This window comes from Camelus ferus, chromosome 5 (assembly GCF_009834535.1).
Source record: "Camelus ferus isolate YT-003-E chromosome 5, BCGSAC_Cfer_1.0, whole genome shotgun sequence".
In the NCBI taxonomy this organism is placed as follows: Eukaryota; Metazoa; Chordata; class Mammalia; order Artiodactyla; family Camelidae; genus Camelus; species Camelus ferus.
The window spans coordinates 32083153-32102451 of record NC_045700.1 but is presented as its reverse complement, the minus strand read 5'-3'; the positions used below and the strand labels follow the sequence as shown (position 1 = coordinate 32102451).

At 34.7% G+C, this 19299-nt stretch overlaps 1 protein-coding gene across 1 annotated transcript in view; it reads right to left on the bottom strand.

Annotated features, from left to right (window-relative positions):
- The window catches only part of GALNT13 (polypeptide N-acetylgalactosaminyltransferase 13), a 462400-nt gene that overhangs the window by 254989 nt on the left and 188112 nt on the right, over positions 1–19299 (bottom strand). Inside the window, 1 exon segment of the mRNA XM_032479456.1 lies at positions 4553–4721. Coding sequence (XP_032335347.1) covers positions 4553–4721 — 169 coding nt within the window.

Below are 19299 nucleotides of genomic sequence, written 5' to 3'. Positions count from 1 at the left end.
ACATTAAGATTTCAGGACATTCTAAACTTGAATCTCTGGAAGCTAAGAAAAATCACCTTACTACTCTTTCTGCAAGGAATGCTGTCCTTAAAAGGACCAACAGCAGCCAAATCTCTGTCATGGTCCAAAGGGAATTTCCAAATTATCCAAGTAGTAATTTAGAAAAAACTGTCTAGAGAGGCCCAGCAATTGGCCTCAGAGAGCAGGTAACAAGATTGGAAATTCAACAATTGTTGGTTTAATTAAAAAAGACAGTTCTAGTTTGGATCAAATAACAATCCAGTCCTGTCAGAGACTAAAAGTCCTACTCCTCACCAATGTACATGCATTAAACCGTTGCTCTGCTGACAAAATGATGGCCTACACGAATCAGTATTAGTGGGGAAACACTAACAAGGCCACAAAAAGTGCCTACCTCACTCGTCCCACTTTTCCAAAGTACAACCCAGGGAAGTCTGTTCCAGCTGTTCCCAGACATTTTAAATTGACAAATAAACCATTTGAGTTCTGATAAATGGATTTCATACATTCCAACGGATATGAGTATGTTTTAGTCATGGACTGTATGTTTTCACACTTTTTGAAACCTGAAGATCAGCTACACCCAGTTTCACTGGCCATGTGCTTTGACAAGTCTTTGCTGTTCAGCCAGTTTTACAGCACTTTCACTCATGTGGATTGTTGCCTTAATCCCCTAGCTTAGATGAACGTACCAACAGCATCATTAGGACTCAGTAGGTAGAGACAAAATTTGTAGAAATCTTCCAAATACCTTAGCCAAAAGCATTGTCTTTGGTCCTTCTAAATCTCAGATCCACCCCTTTTGCAACTCATAGGCTCTCACACTTTGAGTGACAGGACACCCAATGCACTTGGCTCCTGCTTCTTTTTGACCCACAACTGCTAAAGGGAGAGATTCTCCAATATTTCAAAGGCCTAATTTCTTCTATTAAAAATAACCATATTTTGGTAGACCTATCTTTTCACATTGCACCCTCAGGAGACAAAGACCTTAAGCATTATACCTTGCAACCTAGAGATCTTGTCTATTAGAAAAGATACTGCCAGAAGTACTCTCTTCAACCTTGAGAGAAAGACCCCATCACATTACTGCTAAGCAACCCTTGTGCTGCGAAATCCCAAGAATAGACACTTGGATTTCTATGATACACCTAAAGAAAGCACCAGACACTGACCAGACCTTCTCATCATTTTGTGGCCTGAAAGTAATAATTTCCCAGTACTGAAGCAGATGTCTGATGAGATAGTTTTCCTAAGATACACAGACCAGGCCTATTGGAAGTTTGTTTCTAAACCTTTGATAATAATATAACACAACAGATGATCTCCAATGTCTATGATCTTGACAACATTTAGACTCTGGATTAAAATGCCTTAGAGCTTTCCCTCTTAACCCTTCTCCTTGTTATTTGAATGTGACCTTAATAAGTTTCCAAGCTGAGCACTTTCCTTCTGACATGATACACTGCACTCAGAAAAAGGCCTTCCTGACACTGAGGGGAAAAAGCCATTAAAATTAGAAAACCCGACTCCTAATCAGCAGTGTTTTTAAAGAAACATCATGATCAAAAGGGAGGAATGTTAAAAAAAAAATAAACAGAAACCTTAATTAAGTAGAGTTTGAATACAGCTCCAGAAGGGGGAACTCTCACACCCTGCAACAATAGCAGAGCCCAATAGGACAAAGAAAAACTCTTCTCTCCTGGCAAGGACTTAGCTAATGAAAAGCCATGGACTCTTTGTTTATTATAGCCATTCCAACTTCTTTTTCTCCTCTATAAAAGTGTTCTCCTTCCCTTGCTATTTGGGGACTTGCATTTGGCTTGTCATGGTTGCAGACCCTGAACTGCAATTCTCTGGTGACTGTAAATAAACCCATCTTGCTGGCAGTCTATTTGTTTCAGGTCAACATACTGAACACATCTTCAAATATTTGCAGATTGATATTAAGGCCAAATACAACATTAAACTATTTGGACAATTTTCTGAATTCAGCCAAGCCAAATTAAGTAAGGATATATTTTAGTGAATTCAGTCTTTGTACAGTTCAGACACTTTCTTAATAAATACCAACTCAAGTTTTCACTAAAGTAAACTTAAACTAATTTTAAAACTAATTCTTTGTGATTCTCATATTTTATATATTTATATAATTTATATCAGTCATCATTGAGATTAGTATAATGTGTCCATATTTCTAACCAAAAATTGAATTGTAAGTAATACCAAAGTTGAGAAAAAAAGTTTTGTGTATCAAATGAGTACTAACAGCTTTTTACATGTTTTTGGTAAGTTTGGATATCTGATTCACAATGCATGTCTCAGCATTAGTTGTTCCTGGGCAGGCACACAACTGAGTCATTCAAGATGGCTTGCAAATGTCCCCATTGAGCTTCACATATACTTTATGATTTGACTAGGAATAGTGGATGGCATTTCTGTTTGTTTTACTGATTGCATACACTGTAATGTCATAAAAATAAAAGAGAACATTATTTACTTCACTAATATTATTTCATAGACTATTTGCAAAATCTCAAAATTAAAGCAATAATATCCACAGTAAGCATGGCATTTTTTGTAGTTTTTATACTGAGCAATTTGAATCATACATTTTTTAAATGTTGAATTGTTCCAGAGTTTAAGACTTAGTTATTTAAGTACTTAATATGCTAAATAGTCCTTAATGGAAGTAATATTACTGGCCACAAATATTTTAAATGGATGTTCAACAGTGATGTTACCTCTTTTTTTTTTTAAATGATGGCTCTGTATTAAAACAGTTCTTACCTTAATCATTCCAGATCTGATATGAAAATTAACTTTATGACAATCGTAGCTTCTTGAAGAAAAATGTATAACCATTCTGAACTTAGCTATGTTCACATATTGTATTTTTTGTTAATGTACAAAGTCATATAAACATTGTTGTGATTTTTAAAAAATGCTGAAGGACATAAAAGCATGCCAAATATGTAAAGATACTCCATTTTGCCTGAATAGAAGTCTCAGTATTTTAAGAATACAGTATTTCTCTGTAAGTTAAAGTATAATTTCAGTGTGGTCCCAATAAAACTTCCAATAGATTTTTAAATAGAAAAAAATTAATTTTATATGTTCTGGTAGTTGAAAATGAAGATTTAAAAAAATTTGAAATAGTGTTTACGTGATTTTCCATAACACATAAGTTAACATATTTACCCCTTTATCACAATATGGTATATAAAACAAGGGAATCAATGGAACATTATAACATTATGAACTTAGCATGTAAAATACTCAAAATCATTTAGAAGAATATGCTTATTGTTTATCTTTAAAACTGCAAGTGTATCTACACACATACAAACAAAACACACAAATATGGACCGAACTACTTGCAAAGTGACTTAGGCCTTTGGAACACACAATTGTTAAATTTGATGTTTTAGCCATTTGCTAGGGACCAAAAATATCCATAACATGTAGTTATTTGTGGTTTTGTTGAGAGAGACATTTCAAAAGCATATAGGGGTATACAAAACCAGTAACTTAGCTATCAAATGAACCTTCTGACAACTCAGGCCAGCATCTCAGCAAGGCTTTGCTTACTTTACTTTGGTTTACTTGAAGTAATTCAGAAAGGGCAAAAGTCATATTTAGTAAATATGTTAGCGTCACTCTACTACTAATGTAATACAACCCATTATATGTGGGTAAACTTTATATGCATTAACTATGATGTTATTGTGTATAGAGAAAGCCATTACAAGTCTAAAAGAGCAACTTCTTTTTAAATAGAAGTGTGTTCCGGAGGATATTTGTAAATTGGGAGATTTTCTAAAATCTGAGGACATACCTTTTCTAAGTGCCAAGAGCTTACTTTATGAGTACTATATACAAGGATGACAATACTGCCACTAAACATTCTGATTTTTATTACATCCATTTAAAATATGTTCAGCTATCTAGAGCATGACTTACAGTTAATCACATATAAGTTAAACTTTTCAACGTAATTTTTCATGCAGTGTTACTATTTCTGAGTGAATATTTCCTCCATGGCTGATAACTGAGTATTCTAATTATAAAAAACATCATAAATTGCTAAAGAACCCACAATAAATAATTTTAAAGGATCAAAGAATCATACAGGCAATGGCTTATTTTTACACTGAAATAGCAAAGTGTATATTTCAAAGCAAAGCTTTTTATACAGGTGAGGAAATAATTTATCAAAGATCAAATTTGCTCTGTTTTTGGCACGATAAAGCAAAGCAATGCAAAAAGACATCTCATGAAGGAAAAAAAAAAAACCTGTTAGGCTTGTGTATTCTGCAGTGTGTTTGCAAGTAGCATGTTTTGCTGTGCCAGGGAAGGAGACAGTTCATCTCTCTCATCATATGCATGCACAGTAAATTCCTACTATTGAACAGGTATTCAGAACCACGCAGTTCTAGGATTCAAATAATCTGAGTTAACTAAAGTTTTAAGATATTCTGAAATTTGGGGATTGCTAATATGTAAGATTGTATAACAAATGTAAACTCACCCTTCTAATCTTACATCCGGCAGACTTCTGTTAAGGGCAATCAAATCACTGGCCATAAGGTTAAACTGATTGATTTTAAACAGTTCTTTCATTTTCTCCTGGTCATCTTTAGGAATCAGCACAGCCTTTCCCATTTCTCCTGGCCCTTCTTGGTTTCTTGAAATAACAGCTGTAAGACACACACAGGTAAACACATACATACAAACATACAGATAATGAACTGAATAAATAAACTTGTGTGTTGGATTAGATTCTAAAGTGTATTTTTATATATTGGCTTAATAATACAGTCATCAAGTCCTTACTGCTTATTTACAAACCACACACTACAGTAAAATAAAAACCACTTACTTTAATTCATTAAGTCAATGCTGCATATAGTCTTTCAAGTCTAGACAGATTATATGATCTGACTATTCATTAAGACTTAAGTAAGCAACACAAAACACCAAAACTTAAAACTTCTCTTTCATATTTTTAATATACTTATTAGAGAGGGATGAAGTTGAGTTCTGGGCAGACCAAGTTGTGCAAAATACAAGAGAAATTTTGAAAATATCCCAAGATTAATTTATTTTCACATCCACTTAAGTGTTTTGATATTTCACATGCCTATTGCCATTATATATTTATAAAAGCACGCAAAGTTGGTAATGCTTTATCCCATAGCAATTTGGTTCCTTTGTCTAATCATTTTTAAATAAGTAAAAAGAACTTTCATAAAGGTGACATAATTTTAAACATCAAGTTAGATCTGGAGTCTGTGTACTCTATAACTGGAATTTCACAGCAATATTCTGGGCTTTACTGTCTTTATTAACTGGACTCAGGATTTGATATACAGGCTAATGTTCTTGCCATTTCCTCCAAGTTATCACCACACTAATGCCCCCTTTAGCTATAAAATACATGGTTCAGTGTGTGTGTGCGTGTGTGTATATCTGTGTGTAGGCACAAGTGTGCATGTCTGTATGTATGTTAACATTTAATAATAAGACAAGATTCTGGTCAATTCTAATGTAAACTAACTTACTCTTCATAATGACATTAAATTAGGTTATAGTAAAAGAAATGCAGTTCTGGTTTTGACTCTTCCAATGTTTTGCTTTATTATAGCTCCTAATACATTAATCTTACTGAGTTTAATTTCCACATACTTTAAAGGGCAAATATTAGGACCCAGATTACTTTAAAATATATTTTAAAAATTAAGGGATATTAAAAAACTAAAAACAGAATTACCATATGATCAGGCAATGGGTATACATCCAGAAAAAATAAAAACACTAATTCAGAATGATACATGTACCCCAATGTTCAAAGCAGCATTATTTACAATAGCCAATACATGGAAGTAACAAGAGACCATCAACAGATGATTGGATTAAGAAGATATGAGAGAGAGAGATATACACATACACATATACATATATATGGATATTAACCAGCCATAAGAAAGAATGAAATATTGCCATTTGCATCAATGTGGATGCTTAGTGAAATAAGTTAGACAGAGAAAGACGAATACTATACCACTCGTATGTAGGATCTAAAAAATAATACAATATACAAAATATGTATACAAAACAGAAACAGACTCACAGACATAGAAAACAAACTTCCAGTTAACAAAAGGGAGGGGGTGAAGGGGCAAATTAGGGGTAAGAGAATAATGGATACAAACTACTATGTATAAAATAGATAAGCAACAAAGATTTACTGTATAGAAGAGGGAATTATAACCAATATCTTATAATAACTTACAATGAAATATAATCTGCAGTAAAGAAAAACGGAATCACTATACCGTACACTTGAAACTAACACAATATTTTAAATTAGCTATACTTCCATAAAATATTAAAGGATAAAAAGCATGTGAAAATAATTTGTAAATTATAATGCTTCATAAAATACAAGTTCTAAAGTAATAAAAGAGTGTGCTCAAAACTACGATAGAACACAGTACAGAGACTCTCCTCTGACTTGATTATGAAACATCAAGGCTGGTATTACTAGTACTAATATACAATTGGTCTTCCAGTAGATTATGCTCTAGAAGGGTCATCCTGACTTTGGAACAGTATGGGGCAAACTACAAAAGAGATTAGGCGTTTCTAGGGAACTTCAGATATGGGTATCAAAAAAGTGATCAGCCTGGAAATCCTCTCAAAGAGAAAAAAGGTAATAACTGGGAAAACTTTAAATGGAAAAGATACATGTATTCAACCTCAAACTATTTAAACGATTGTCATCTTAAAGCTTATAAAGACTCTCATTCACTTTAAGAAGCAAAAAATAGAAATGATGGCAGGAATTTTATGAGAAAGCATATTTTGCTCAATTTAAGAAATAAAATTCTAACAATAATATGTTCCCTTGGGAGGTAGTAAGATTACTGTCCCTAGAATCAGATGGAGTTGTTGGAGTTGACTTTGGGTGAATTTATGCTGTTGGTGAGATGCTGGACTTAGGTGTCAAAATACCTTTCATCTCTAGAATTTCTTTTTAAGTTTTGAGTCCACAGAAACTGTTAAAAAAGAATTTTTATGGTTCCTTTAGGGGTTCTTCTAATCCTGAAGTCAAGAACATAATCAGGCTAGATGAGACCACCTACTGACTGTGGATATTTTATGTATATGTGTATATCTATGTATCATCTTGACAGGGGTAACTGATCTAGATTGATAAAGTAGGTAGATAGGTAGATAGATAGTTTTTTTTTTACATACTCTGGTCTATAATCTTCATGCCAGAAAAAATAGGATTAATTTTTTTTTCTGGGGAAAATAATTTTTGATTCTTGACACATTAAAGAAAATTTAAAGAATTTGAGGTTGAAATTAGAAGTTTTAGAAATTAAAAGAGTTCACACCATTCACAGTTCTTTAAAATATCCTCTATGAAATTCCAACAAAAATACGTTACATTGCAGAGAAAGGCACTAGAGTCAACACCGTGCCACCAAGACTAGGTAGTAGAATTAATGTTTACTTTATGTGGAAAAGACACAGGGCTCAAGTACATCATTTTAGGGCATAAAGATCAGTTTAAGGTGCACAGAAGAATTTGTATTATATATTGTTTTCAGAGCTGTAACCGTTTCCTTTGCTTAGCACTATGGAGATTATAGTTTTGTCAGTGGAAGAGTAAGTGTATCGTCTTATAGTGTTACCATCAATAAACATAAAATTGTCATAAATAGTATCCTTATACCTACAAACAGTTTGCAAGCACATATAATTATTCTTCTTAATTATCTGCAGCTTCTTAGAATAGATAACAACTTAATGTATATCAGGTTAAGTGTCTCTTCCCCAAAGTTTAATATATTTTTTATAATGGTCTCTAATGAATGCATAGTTGGCTTCTTACAAAATGTTTTTTTCTTATGCATAAACAGACCTATTGGTGTTTTTCACCTTGCTTGAGGAAAAAAAAATGCTAAGTAATCATTATGTGGAACCATCCCTTTTCTTTTTCTGGCTCTTACCTGACAGAATGCTAGAATTGCTAGAAGTAGGTTTTTTTTTTCCCTTCAAATAGTATAAATAAGAAATAGAAAAGATATGCAATTTAGTATGTGGCTTCATCTCTGATCTCCAGTACCTGTAAATAGCAACTTCTATTCTTTTTCTGTTGACTTCTCTCCATTAAAGAAAAAAAGACAAAAAGACCACCCACATACCTACAAAATACCATGCTCCTCCACAGCCAATGTAAAAAACAAAAAGAACTGTCATTGATGTTTTGGTGCTGCTTTTCTACTCTTAAGGCAAATGTAATAGAGAAGGTAACTAAATCTGTATTATATCTTGATTATTGATTTAAATATGGACAGAAATATCCCAATTCCAAATCTGGTTTGGACTGCAGAAATAGATTAATGTACTATCCTGGAAGTTATTTTCTTCCTAATTATATGATGAGCTAATTAAAAATGATAAATAATTTACTCAAAATGACATTGTAAAACTTGTAGAAATATAAAAGCAGAATTATTTACATAAAGTATATATTTCATTTTCATTAACATAGTGCATACTACATAGATTAAAGATTTATTTTTATTAGAGAATTCCCACTGATAAAGACAATGACCACCAAAATATACATAAACCAACTAATCAGTCTACCAAAAGAAATACTACATCTTAATTCCATTATTGTCTTATGTACATTGCATTATGAATACTTTTTCAATTGCAGAAATGTCCTGTTAACAACAAGCACTGTCTGTTTGAAAAAAAGAAATGAGACATCTTATACCTAGAAAAAACTTGAGTTAAAAAAGTTGTAGGTCAATTCTACAACTAATTCTAAATCTAATGGTTTATTTTGTTAAAGGACATACTAATACATGATGCATACTGGTAAAAGCATGACATTCGACCAAAATCTAAATGTTTTCCCATCTGTCATGCTTTCCAAAAAATTACTTCAAATTGTATTTCCATCTTCAGGTCTACCCAATTGTTGATTTCTGTATATTTGCCTTTAAAATCTATCTTTTCAATGACACTGCAGCTCCTTCCTCTCTCACTTTTATCACTTCCAATTCATCAACTGTAATAAATTTAAAACCTTGACTTTTAATCTCTCTCATCTTTGAATATTCATACTCCATTGCTAACAGATCAGTTTCCCTGAGACAGTACTTTTTGTCTTGTCAACCACACGTGTTTGTAGTGGAGTCAGAAGATAAGGACATCATACCAGTACTGGGAGGACCCTTCCACCATCTAAACCATTTTGCCTTCTGGCTCAGTGTCCCCTGGGCCATGCTCTTTTGCCAATTTACAGACTATGAGTTTATCAAGGGTAATTATTGTTAAAATAAAGGAACTCAGTATATCTTTGCCTTGCCCCATTTCCATTAGAAATAATAATAGACCTCAAATATCAATATTATGATATCAATATTATAATGCATAACTTAATATATATCTAACAACAAAATTCATTCTATTTAATGTGTGAATAAATGGCAATTCATTTGCCATCCCTTAGAAAAAAACTATGCATTTTTATAAACCTGATATATCTGACAATAATTTTTTTTTTTTCATTTTTAACATGGCCATATGTGGTGTTCTGGTTTTTGCCCATTACATTTCAGTAAAATGTAGATGCTGCATAGATTTTTATGCAGCATGAATGTTGCAAATAGCAAGTTCCAATGGGATCAAGCTCAGCAGATATTAGCTACTGTTTCCCAAGACAGCATTGCCTCTTGTTAGATATTAATAAGGTAGCATTTTCCACCAGCTAAGTGAGAGATCATTCACAGAGCCAAGGGAACACTGACTTCCAAAATGGTCTTTTACTTATTTTTAAAATCAAAATATATTATTATTATGATAAGTAAAATATTTGCTCATTTAAAAGAAAAAAGGAGAGAAAGAAGGAGGAAGGAAGGGAGAAAGAAAGAAATGATAGAGAGACAGAGAGAGAGGTAGGTAGGTAGGTAGCCATGATGAAAAAAAGTGAAAAAAACTACTGCTTGACTGGTCAATTTCAATATATTCAGAAACACACTTATGTACTTAAAATATGATCATTCATTCACAGTGGACTTTATCATTTCATTTATCTTTATCATTATCATACATGCTTATTTTATCATTTAAAATGCAATTCTAATTCTAGAAATTGTTCCAAATAAATATGTGAATCCATACCCACTGTATAATGGCTGTAAAATATGGCATAGCTTGGTTCTTCCATGATTTATTTAACTAGTTCTTTGTCTTTGAACATTTATGTTGTTTCAATAATCTGTTATAAATGGTGAGTCAGTTAATATTCTTCCTTATGTATACATCTTTGCAAATTTGTTTGAGAATTGTTATGAAAAAATGGTGGAAATTTAATGAGGAAATTATCGATTAACCGTGCTATATTGTAATTATTGTTTATCTCATCTCTTTGATTTTCCTTATGATAGTTCTCTGGCTAGGAAGTTCCTTCCATCTCTGATGACTGAAATAATCCCTGTTCACCAATTTTAAATGGTCTCTCTTCTATGATTTTATAGCTTTTTTACTTTATTCCATTATGTCTTTCATAACACTCCATTATCATTGCCTGTTTATATGTTATGGCTGTGAGTCTGCCTATTGAACTATCCCATTTTCTCTGCCTCCTGGACACTTAGCTATACCACATTCCCCAGCCTCCCTGCAGTTAAGTGTGGTCTTATAACTGAGTATAGAAGTGATTGGTGCCAGTTCCAGGCTTGGCCCATAAAAACTTCCCATTGCGATTCTCCTTGCCCTTTCCCTGGCAATAGCAACTTTGGAAGCCATGTGTTAAAAACAGGGAGCCATCATAAGAAGGCAGTAGCACAGGTGCCTGAATCATCACTTGGAGGAGAGCCAGAAGCTGATCAGCTATGCCCAGTGCAGAATGGGTATCAGAGAAATAACACTCTACTTTGCTAAACCTTTGGAAATTGAGACCTATCTGCTATACCTGATAGTATTGTTTTTATTAGTGCACTTTGTTCTTTCCCCTTTAGTCTACGAAGACTCATCAACGTATTCTGCCTCCACTTTGACTCAGCCCAGGGCCTGACGCTCTTTATTCAGTCAGTGAATAAGTTGAGAAAAGTAGATGTAAACTTTGAGACAATCTAATTCTTCTGTCGAGAGACTGATGAACAGAGCAAATAAAATCGAGGTTTTCTCCGTCTCAAAGATGTATAAAACTACCCATTGTGATATTTTAAAAAAGCAAAACCTCTACTTCATATTTATTTTTATATTTTATTATTATATTATAATTAGTCCTCACCCATATTTAATACTCGGGTTGATACAAGCTCAAAAATTTCTACTGATAGTGGCACACAACTAAAATGTGTGAAGACTACGGCCTTAAGAGGTTTTAATTAGATCACATATCAGATTCTAAGAAGATGGTTAAAGAAACCACCATTTAAATAAAGCAGAGTATATGATTAATCTTTCTCAATCCCCAATGGTAACTTTTAATAAAATAATAGTTTGTGTAGCTATTAGAAGTGGTTCTCAATAATCACTCAATACAAAGTATGGCTGTTTAAATTTCGGCACCTATTAGCCTTACAATCATGGACCTGCCTTTCTTGTCCATAATTTCTTCTTCTTCAAAATATTTAAATAACTTCACAGTCTTGTTTGACTGAAGCTATATGCCAATGCAAAATATACTATAGTAGATGTCCACATTACACATTTCTATAATATTCTATAAAAGAAAATGAAACATAGCCCATAAATTATGACTCAAATTCCTTTATAAAAATATATTCTAAGGAAATATGCATATGCCCAAAGTTTTACTGGCATAGATGATTTTAGTAATATTAAGTGTTTTTACATGCAGGAAAAATAAATGGATATCCTATCCGTTTCTCTCTGAGACATACACACACACACACACACACACACACACACACACACACACGTATACACATATATAAACACACACACATACACACATATATACATATATATAGCATATACATATTATACTAAATATTATATATCCTATATTTTAAATACAATATAAACTGTTGTATCCACATAAAACACAAAGTCATTAAAACTATGCTATAAAATATTTATGCAGAAGGTGTTCATATTATACTTGAGTTAAAAAAAGAGGTCATGAAACAATGCTACAAAATAAACTCATTTCCATTAAAAGAAGTTCTGTGATGTATAAATATATGTCACCAATGGAGACTAGCAGTGGTTCATTAGATTAGAAGGCTTTTACATTCTTTCTTTAGCATCATCTGTATTTTTTAATCAGTTCAATATTACCTAATAAGGTGATTTCAGCTGCATATTAACCAAAACTCTGGTTTTCAGTGCTGATGATATAACATGGCTTTTACAGTGACAGATACAAGGTAGTTAGTAGATATTGGAGGCATGAAAAAGAAGGGATGAGAGTCGAGTAGAGTTCCTGAAGGGGGGCAAGCTGCTTAATATACATTAGATGACCAGCAGGTAGACGGGTACCCATAAAGAACTATGGTTTGTTTCAGCAGGAAATTTCCTCGTAGGAACTTCATTACAATTTACAGATACAGAAAAAATTTAGCAGCTGAGCAAGGACATATAGCAAAGTTCTTGGTTCCTTTTTTGAAAAAAGCAAGTTCCTATATTAGTATAAAAATTTCCACTTTCTTTTCACAATCCATCCTTACAAAACCATCTACATGTGTATTAAAGCCGAAGCTATTCTTATGTACAGTAAGAGGTTGTTTGGCACATGTTACAGTCATAAATATTTCCTGGAAATGAGTGACCCAACTTTTAAAATGTTCACTAAGGTAATATAATAATGCTGAAACATGAAATTATTTCTTCTGCATTAAGAATGAGCTTTGTCATTAAAAGTATTTAAAAGGTCCTCAGCTTGCAATGGCTCTCGTAATAGCCTCAGTTTCAGCTTTTAGTAGGAGTCTCCCCATCCCCTTAGCTCTGCCCGTAGTTAAAAAATAGAATTCTTTAGAAACAAAAGCACCAATTTTGGCTTCAGGATGCTTTGGGAAATCCTTTGTAAGAGGACTGCAGTAGAACAATGCCATTTCAAAGAAGCCCCTTACATAACCCAACATTGCAAATTGTTCCTAAGATACACAATAGTGCACTTTTAGCATCTGATATATCATCACACATATGATTCATCAAGTTTGCAAAAATATACCCACTTTGGCTAAAAAAAAAAAGAGCACTGCATTCATTGACTGTACATCTGAGGTAAAAGATGCATATTTTTAAAATAATTTCTGAATGTAAACATTTTACTTATTTATGAAGCTGCATAAAATGTCCAAGAATGCTCAAAATTTATTAACTACTCTTAGTCACAGAAAATGTGAAGCAAATGTTACTCAGTAGGTTCTTACGACGCCATATGTTAGAAGTAAAAAAAAAAAAATCCTTCATAAAGTCTACAACTAAAACATTATAAAATAATGCTGTGAGCAGAAAAAAATGGATCATCTCAAATAACTTAAAGTATTTTAAGGCATAAAATTAAATCTTCTGCTATATGGTGAGGCTTTTTGATGGCAGTTGTGCTGTATGTCTTTCTTTTGGCCCAGCAGGCCTCCCTCTGCACCATCTCCGGCCTGCTGTGTCAAGGGTTGCTCACCTCTATTTCACATTATCCAGGCTCCCTTGTCCTTTGACTTCCGGTTGGCAAGGCACTGGCAGATACCAGGTAATAGGAGATGAATGAGGCTGAGGTATCTGTTTCCCTGGTTCCCACTGTATGGGGTTGCTGATGGCTGCTCTCACTCACAGCTGTAATTTACTTCATGGGGACTGCACTGTGGCCAGTTAATGAAGGATGAGACAACAGAAGCCTAGATTAAATAAGAACCTACCCTCTCTGCTAGTACTTGCTAGAAGCAGCCACTTGACAGCCCTTCTCGGGGATGGTCCTGATAGTGGGTGAAACAAACATCCTCCCACTGGGCAGAAAGTCAGAGGAAATGTGGCTGAACACCATGTGACGGGAAAGATGGCTGCAGGGAGGGATCTACACTCATGTGCGAGCAGTGGCTATCAGGGTGGGCAGCTGGTAAGGGACTTAACAGGATTGGAAAATTGATGGCAAGGAGGCCTGAGGGAGGAGTAGATGACTGGTCTCCTTGAAATGGGCACAAAAAATGGAGAATCAGGCCCCACGGAATCTTCCCGAGAGCACTTCCACAGCACTTCCACTCTCTCCCTTGTCCCATGGACAAAATTATCCCTCCTACAGCTGTCCCTCTTTTTTGCAGTTGATCTAGTGCTTGCACAAAGGGAGAGGTACTCACAGTCCAGGACAGCACAGAGGAAGACTTTGCACAGATGTGACAACGTGATCTTCTCACCACAGTTGATGTGGTCACGGCCACCCAACTTGCTAGTGGCAGGAGACAGCACACAGCCATGCATGTGGCGTCACCCTTCGGCTGCTGCTGCCGCCACTCACCACTTTATTAATGAGGAGCTGTGGTCTGGGAAAGGGGAGGCTGGATGGACAGTAGCGCACCCATCTCGGGGGATCTTCCCAGACATCAGGTGTTCCTCCATGCAGGTTTAAAGGAAACACTTTCACGGATGAAAGCCCCAGAGGGCAGTGCTGTGACCGCCAAGTAGCAGCAGTGGGAGGGGCACCCCAGGCACAGATGGGCCCCTGGGACAGCAAGACTTCAACGTCAGGCTCGATGCCAACTGTCAGAAAGCAGTGGCTGTACCTGCCCACGGGCGCACTTTCCAGGCACGTGGCATCACTCTTGACCAACTTGTGTGAGGTCGATTCCATTGGACCCTTTTCATCGTTAAGGGGAAAAATGTCTTCTTAGCAGGGAGAAACAGGTATCTGGAATCTGTCTTCTCTGACCATGATTCTGTCAGCACCTCCATTGGTACACTTACAAAATCCTTGTTTTCTTTGGATGCTGACATAATCTTACCTCAGACCAGGGGAAATAATTTATGGGGGAAAAAATATGACCATGAGCTCACCAAAAAGATCTACTGCTCACATGACCTCAACATCTAGAAGCAGTGACTTTAACAGAATGGAATAATCTGCTAAAGACTACTAGGGCAACACTTGGGAGACAGATACCTTGTGGATTTGAGAAGCTGTCAGCACAGGATGTTATACATACACCTTAGAGCATCATCCAATGTATGATGTCATATCCCTTATAGACAGAATGCACAGGTCCAAGAAACAAGGGGGAACGTGAGAGTGGCCTTTTTCAGCAAATACCTCACTGAAGGAAAATTTCTTATCTCTATAACCTCAACATTTATGGGTAGAAGGGTACTAGTTTCCATGGAAGGAAAAAAATGTTTCCACTAAAGAACACAATCATGCCTCTGTTAAATTGGAAATTGAGTCTGCCCCCTGGCCATCATGAGCTGCTCAACTTGCTGAACCTTCTCTGCAGAGAAAGGGGCCACAATAATGGTTGAGGTGATTGATGTTATTTACCAATAGGAAATTAGACTGCTGCCACATAACGGGGGAAAGGAGAACTATTTCTGAACCCAGAGATTTCTCTGGAGCACCTCACTTCTGTGATAGGCTGGGTAATAGAATAATGAGGCAACACAACAAGGCAGACCAATCAGAGGCTTGTAACACAGGATCATACCACCAGGTAAAGAACACTGTGTGGACTAGCTGCTGACTGAGCTTAGGATACACAGAGAACGGCTGTAGCTAAAAGAATATGTAATTATCATCTAAGACCTCATGAATAGCAACATGCCATAAGACTATAGCAGCTATACTTTAAGTTAATTAAGAATTCTTTCCCCTACTTTTTTTTTCTAGACTACCTTATGTGAAGAGCACTGAGGTTTGCTAACATGGCAGATTTTGTTTGAGACTATGATAAAACTGACATAAATTCTTAAGACTATGGTAGTTGATGGGATTTCCGCATCCCTTGTATTAGGGACACATTTTTCACCTGAAAAAGAGCAGATGCTGAGAAGAAAGAGGAAGGAATGCAGAAAACATTCAATGTGTTCCTCCAGATCCACACTCCGCTCTTAACCTTTCTCAAACTATGCCCTAAGATACTGACTTTTGTGGAGAACATCTGTGGACTTTCTTCCCTAGTTTCAGATTGGATTTGGCCAATGAGAGGAACCAAAAAGAATTTGGACAGCAAGACAAAAATAAAATAAAGACATTTACTCCCTCAGTTCTTTCTTGTGCAGTAGTCACAAACTGGAAATTACTGTAGATACAGTGACGATAACTTGCATTTCTTCTCGTCTCGGGATTTTGCTGTCAAAAACGGTTGCTTGTTGTCACTGCTGGTTGACTGTGATGTAGATACTATTTCATTTTGGTACTCAGCTCTTGATGCTAGGCATGGGATCAACCTTCTTACTGATTATCCTTAATGGCACAACATCAAGTAAAGATTACAGTTACTGGATAGGATTTATTCGGTCAAGTGTATGGATTAGGTTCAAATGGTAGATGTGCTCTGCTTTCTTTACTGATAATCACATGGTCAATTTCATGGAAGAAGGTATGTTAGGGCATTTCATATATATGTGTATTCTGATGTGGGGTGGTGAGTGGTGTTGAGGGAAGAACAAAAATGGAAAAAGGAAGATTAGAATGGTGGGGCACATAGAGTGAAATTATGAAAGTAAATTTTCTTGTTTCATTTAAAATATTCATCAGAATGCATTTCTTGAAGCAAGGTTAAAATACTGCCAGTCTCTATGATGGTAAAACATCGTGAGGCTAATTGAAGATTTGTAAGGTTTGCATTTCAGAGTGATCAGATTGTAACCCTGAGAGGAAGTTTGCATTTTTCATCAGTCAATTCAGAAAAATGAAATTATATCAGTTCTTCAATTTAGCTGTCAAGTAATGGACTCAGATTTCTTATTACCTAAATGGTTACTTGATTTTTAAATCGTATCTTTTTTAGGAGCTCCAGCAATAATTTCAGGCCATCAAAATAAGCTGATGTAAACCTGCTGCAATAGGCACCGAAATGTGAATCGTAACATTTTGATAATTATTTTTTCATGGAGACAATTTCTGGTAGAAGAAAAAAAAATTCAGTGTTCTACTCGAACTAAAAGCTAACCTCAGTGATCACCTATCTAATCACTGCCTGCCTCCTGCTGCCACCCCTTATGTTTATGTTTTGGGCATTCCAACATTTTATTAGCCATCTGTATAAACCAGCTGCTGATCTTTGCATGTATTCACAGTTATTATAAATCTTATTGTTTAGTATTAATTTATACTATGTTGTGGGTTTTCCATTGCCTCCAGGCATTTCCTATTACTTAATAATAATAAAAACAACCAAGACACTAATAATAGGCTATAATAAAGGATGACTTTATTTAATAGTCAGTAGAATTCAATTGAATGTACTGACTAAATAATGCAAATATGTCATTAAAATTTCAGGAATCCATCAAACACTACCTTTGCCCTTTTTAAAGTATCCAAATATTCCAAGAACTCAACCATTCAGAATACACATGGCCTAAATCAATACTCTTCTAATGTACATTTACTTTCTGTGTTAAAGACATATGATCATTCTGAAATTTAAATGCTGTCATAAAAATCAGCACAACACTCAAACACCAGTAAGTTACATATTTAAATGAACCTACTCTTTCTTACAGCTCATCAGATCTATATGAAATATTGTCATTTATACCCTGGCTTTTATTACCTAAACCTTTTTTTAGGGAAGTGTTGGTTACATCATAAGGTGAAGGACATATTGTGGGTTCTTAATCACCCAGACAAGACCCAATATAAAATAACAGGCACTGATCTGAGCCTGAGGATAAACAATGAATGCATCCTTCTTCTTTCTTGATAGTTTACTCTTAAAATTCTTAATATTCTACCTGACCAAATATAATATGTGTAACATTTTTATAATAACATATATATGTATGTTTACATTTGTGCAAAAATGTTATATATTATATACTCATATATACACACAGATTTTTAGGGGGTGGTGATGTTTAAAATATCTTTATTGATACCCCTTTTTTCACATTTGATGGTTTCATTTTCACCTTTCCATAACTACATATGGTAGTGTTTAATTTTCATTACATACACATTGCTACTTTAAATCCTGTACTACTTAAAACTAAACCGAGGTTGAGGTTAACATTTACTTATGGAGATTTTGCACTAGGACTTGATTTTCAAGGTAACTTAATATTTTGAGGAATTTTTCCCATGAAATTATTTTAACCTGAAGGAAAATCAGTTTACTCTGGCATAGCTGTCTTCCAATGTTTGTAATAGATTCAGTTTTCTACAGGAATAAGTAGTAGCCATCACTTTAGGAAACAACTTCATAATTTCTTTATGTTAGTAGCTTATGTCATCCAACAGGTAATTCCATTGCAATTAATGCTTAATAGTTTTTCATTCATGCTGCTGGGGAGGGGTAGCTAATTTAATATGCATTGTTATATTGTTATAGTTTCAGTTATTTTCTATTTACTCCTCTGCATGTCCTGAACCAATTTGAATTATCCTTCTTATTTTATAGTACACAGGGGTAAAAGTACTCCAGTGATTTAAAAATGAGAGGTTTTTCTTCCTCTTTCTGTTTTTCCTTTTTTTCCCCTTAGTTCAGCTTTAAGATGAGTCTTTTTTTTTTTTTTAAGAGTGGACTTTTAGATTGCTTATTGATCAAAATTTTAGTTCATCTTCCATAGCAGCACAGCAAAGACATTTCACCATCCTTTAGATATTGTTTCCTTCCAGCTATGTTTCTTCATTCTGGCCTCTTTTTCCCTCTGAACTGTGCTAAATTCATGCACTCTCAAATGGGAGACCAATTGTATGAAATGACTTAGTCCAGATAGATTATATGCATCATGTTTGTCCATTTGACTTGCATTCATCAAAACCCAGATACCTACATATCTTATAACATTATAGACTCACAGTGTCTCAAGATTGGAAATTGAGGTGTTTTGTCTGAATGCAGAAAAGTGTTTTCAATAGAGAATTGTTAAGAGCCAGAGTGTTCTCTTTACCTTAGCTGAGTTACAGAATAGTTTAGCTTGCAAGTATCTTGCAAATTTATCTCTATGATCTTAACAATACTTTATGATAATTTTAAAACAGTAAGTGTCTTAGGAAAAAATAGATTGGTGGGAAAACAGAAAAGGAAGAGTAATGCAGTAAAGTTCCATTACATATTGAATATCACA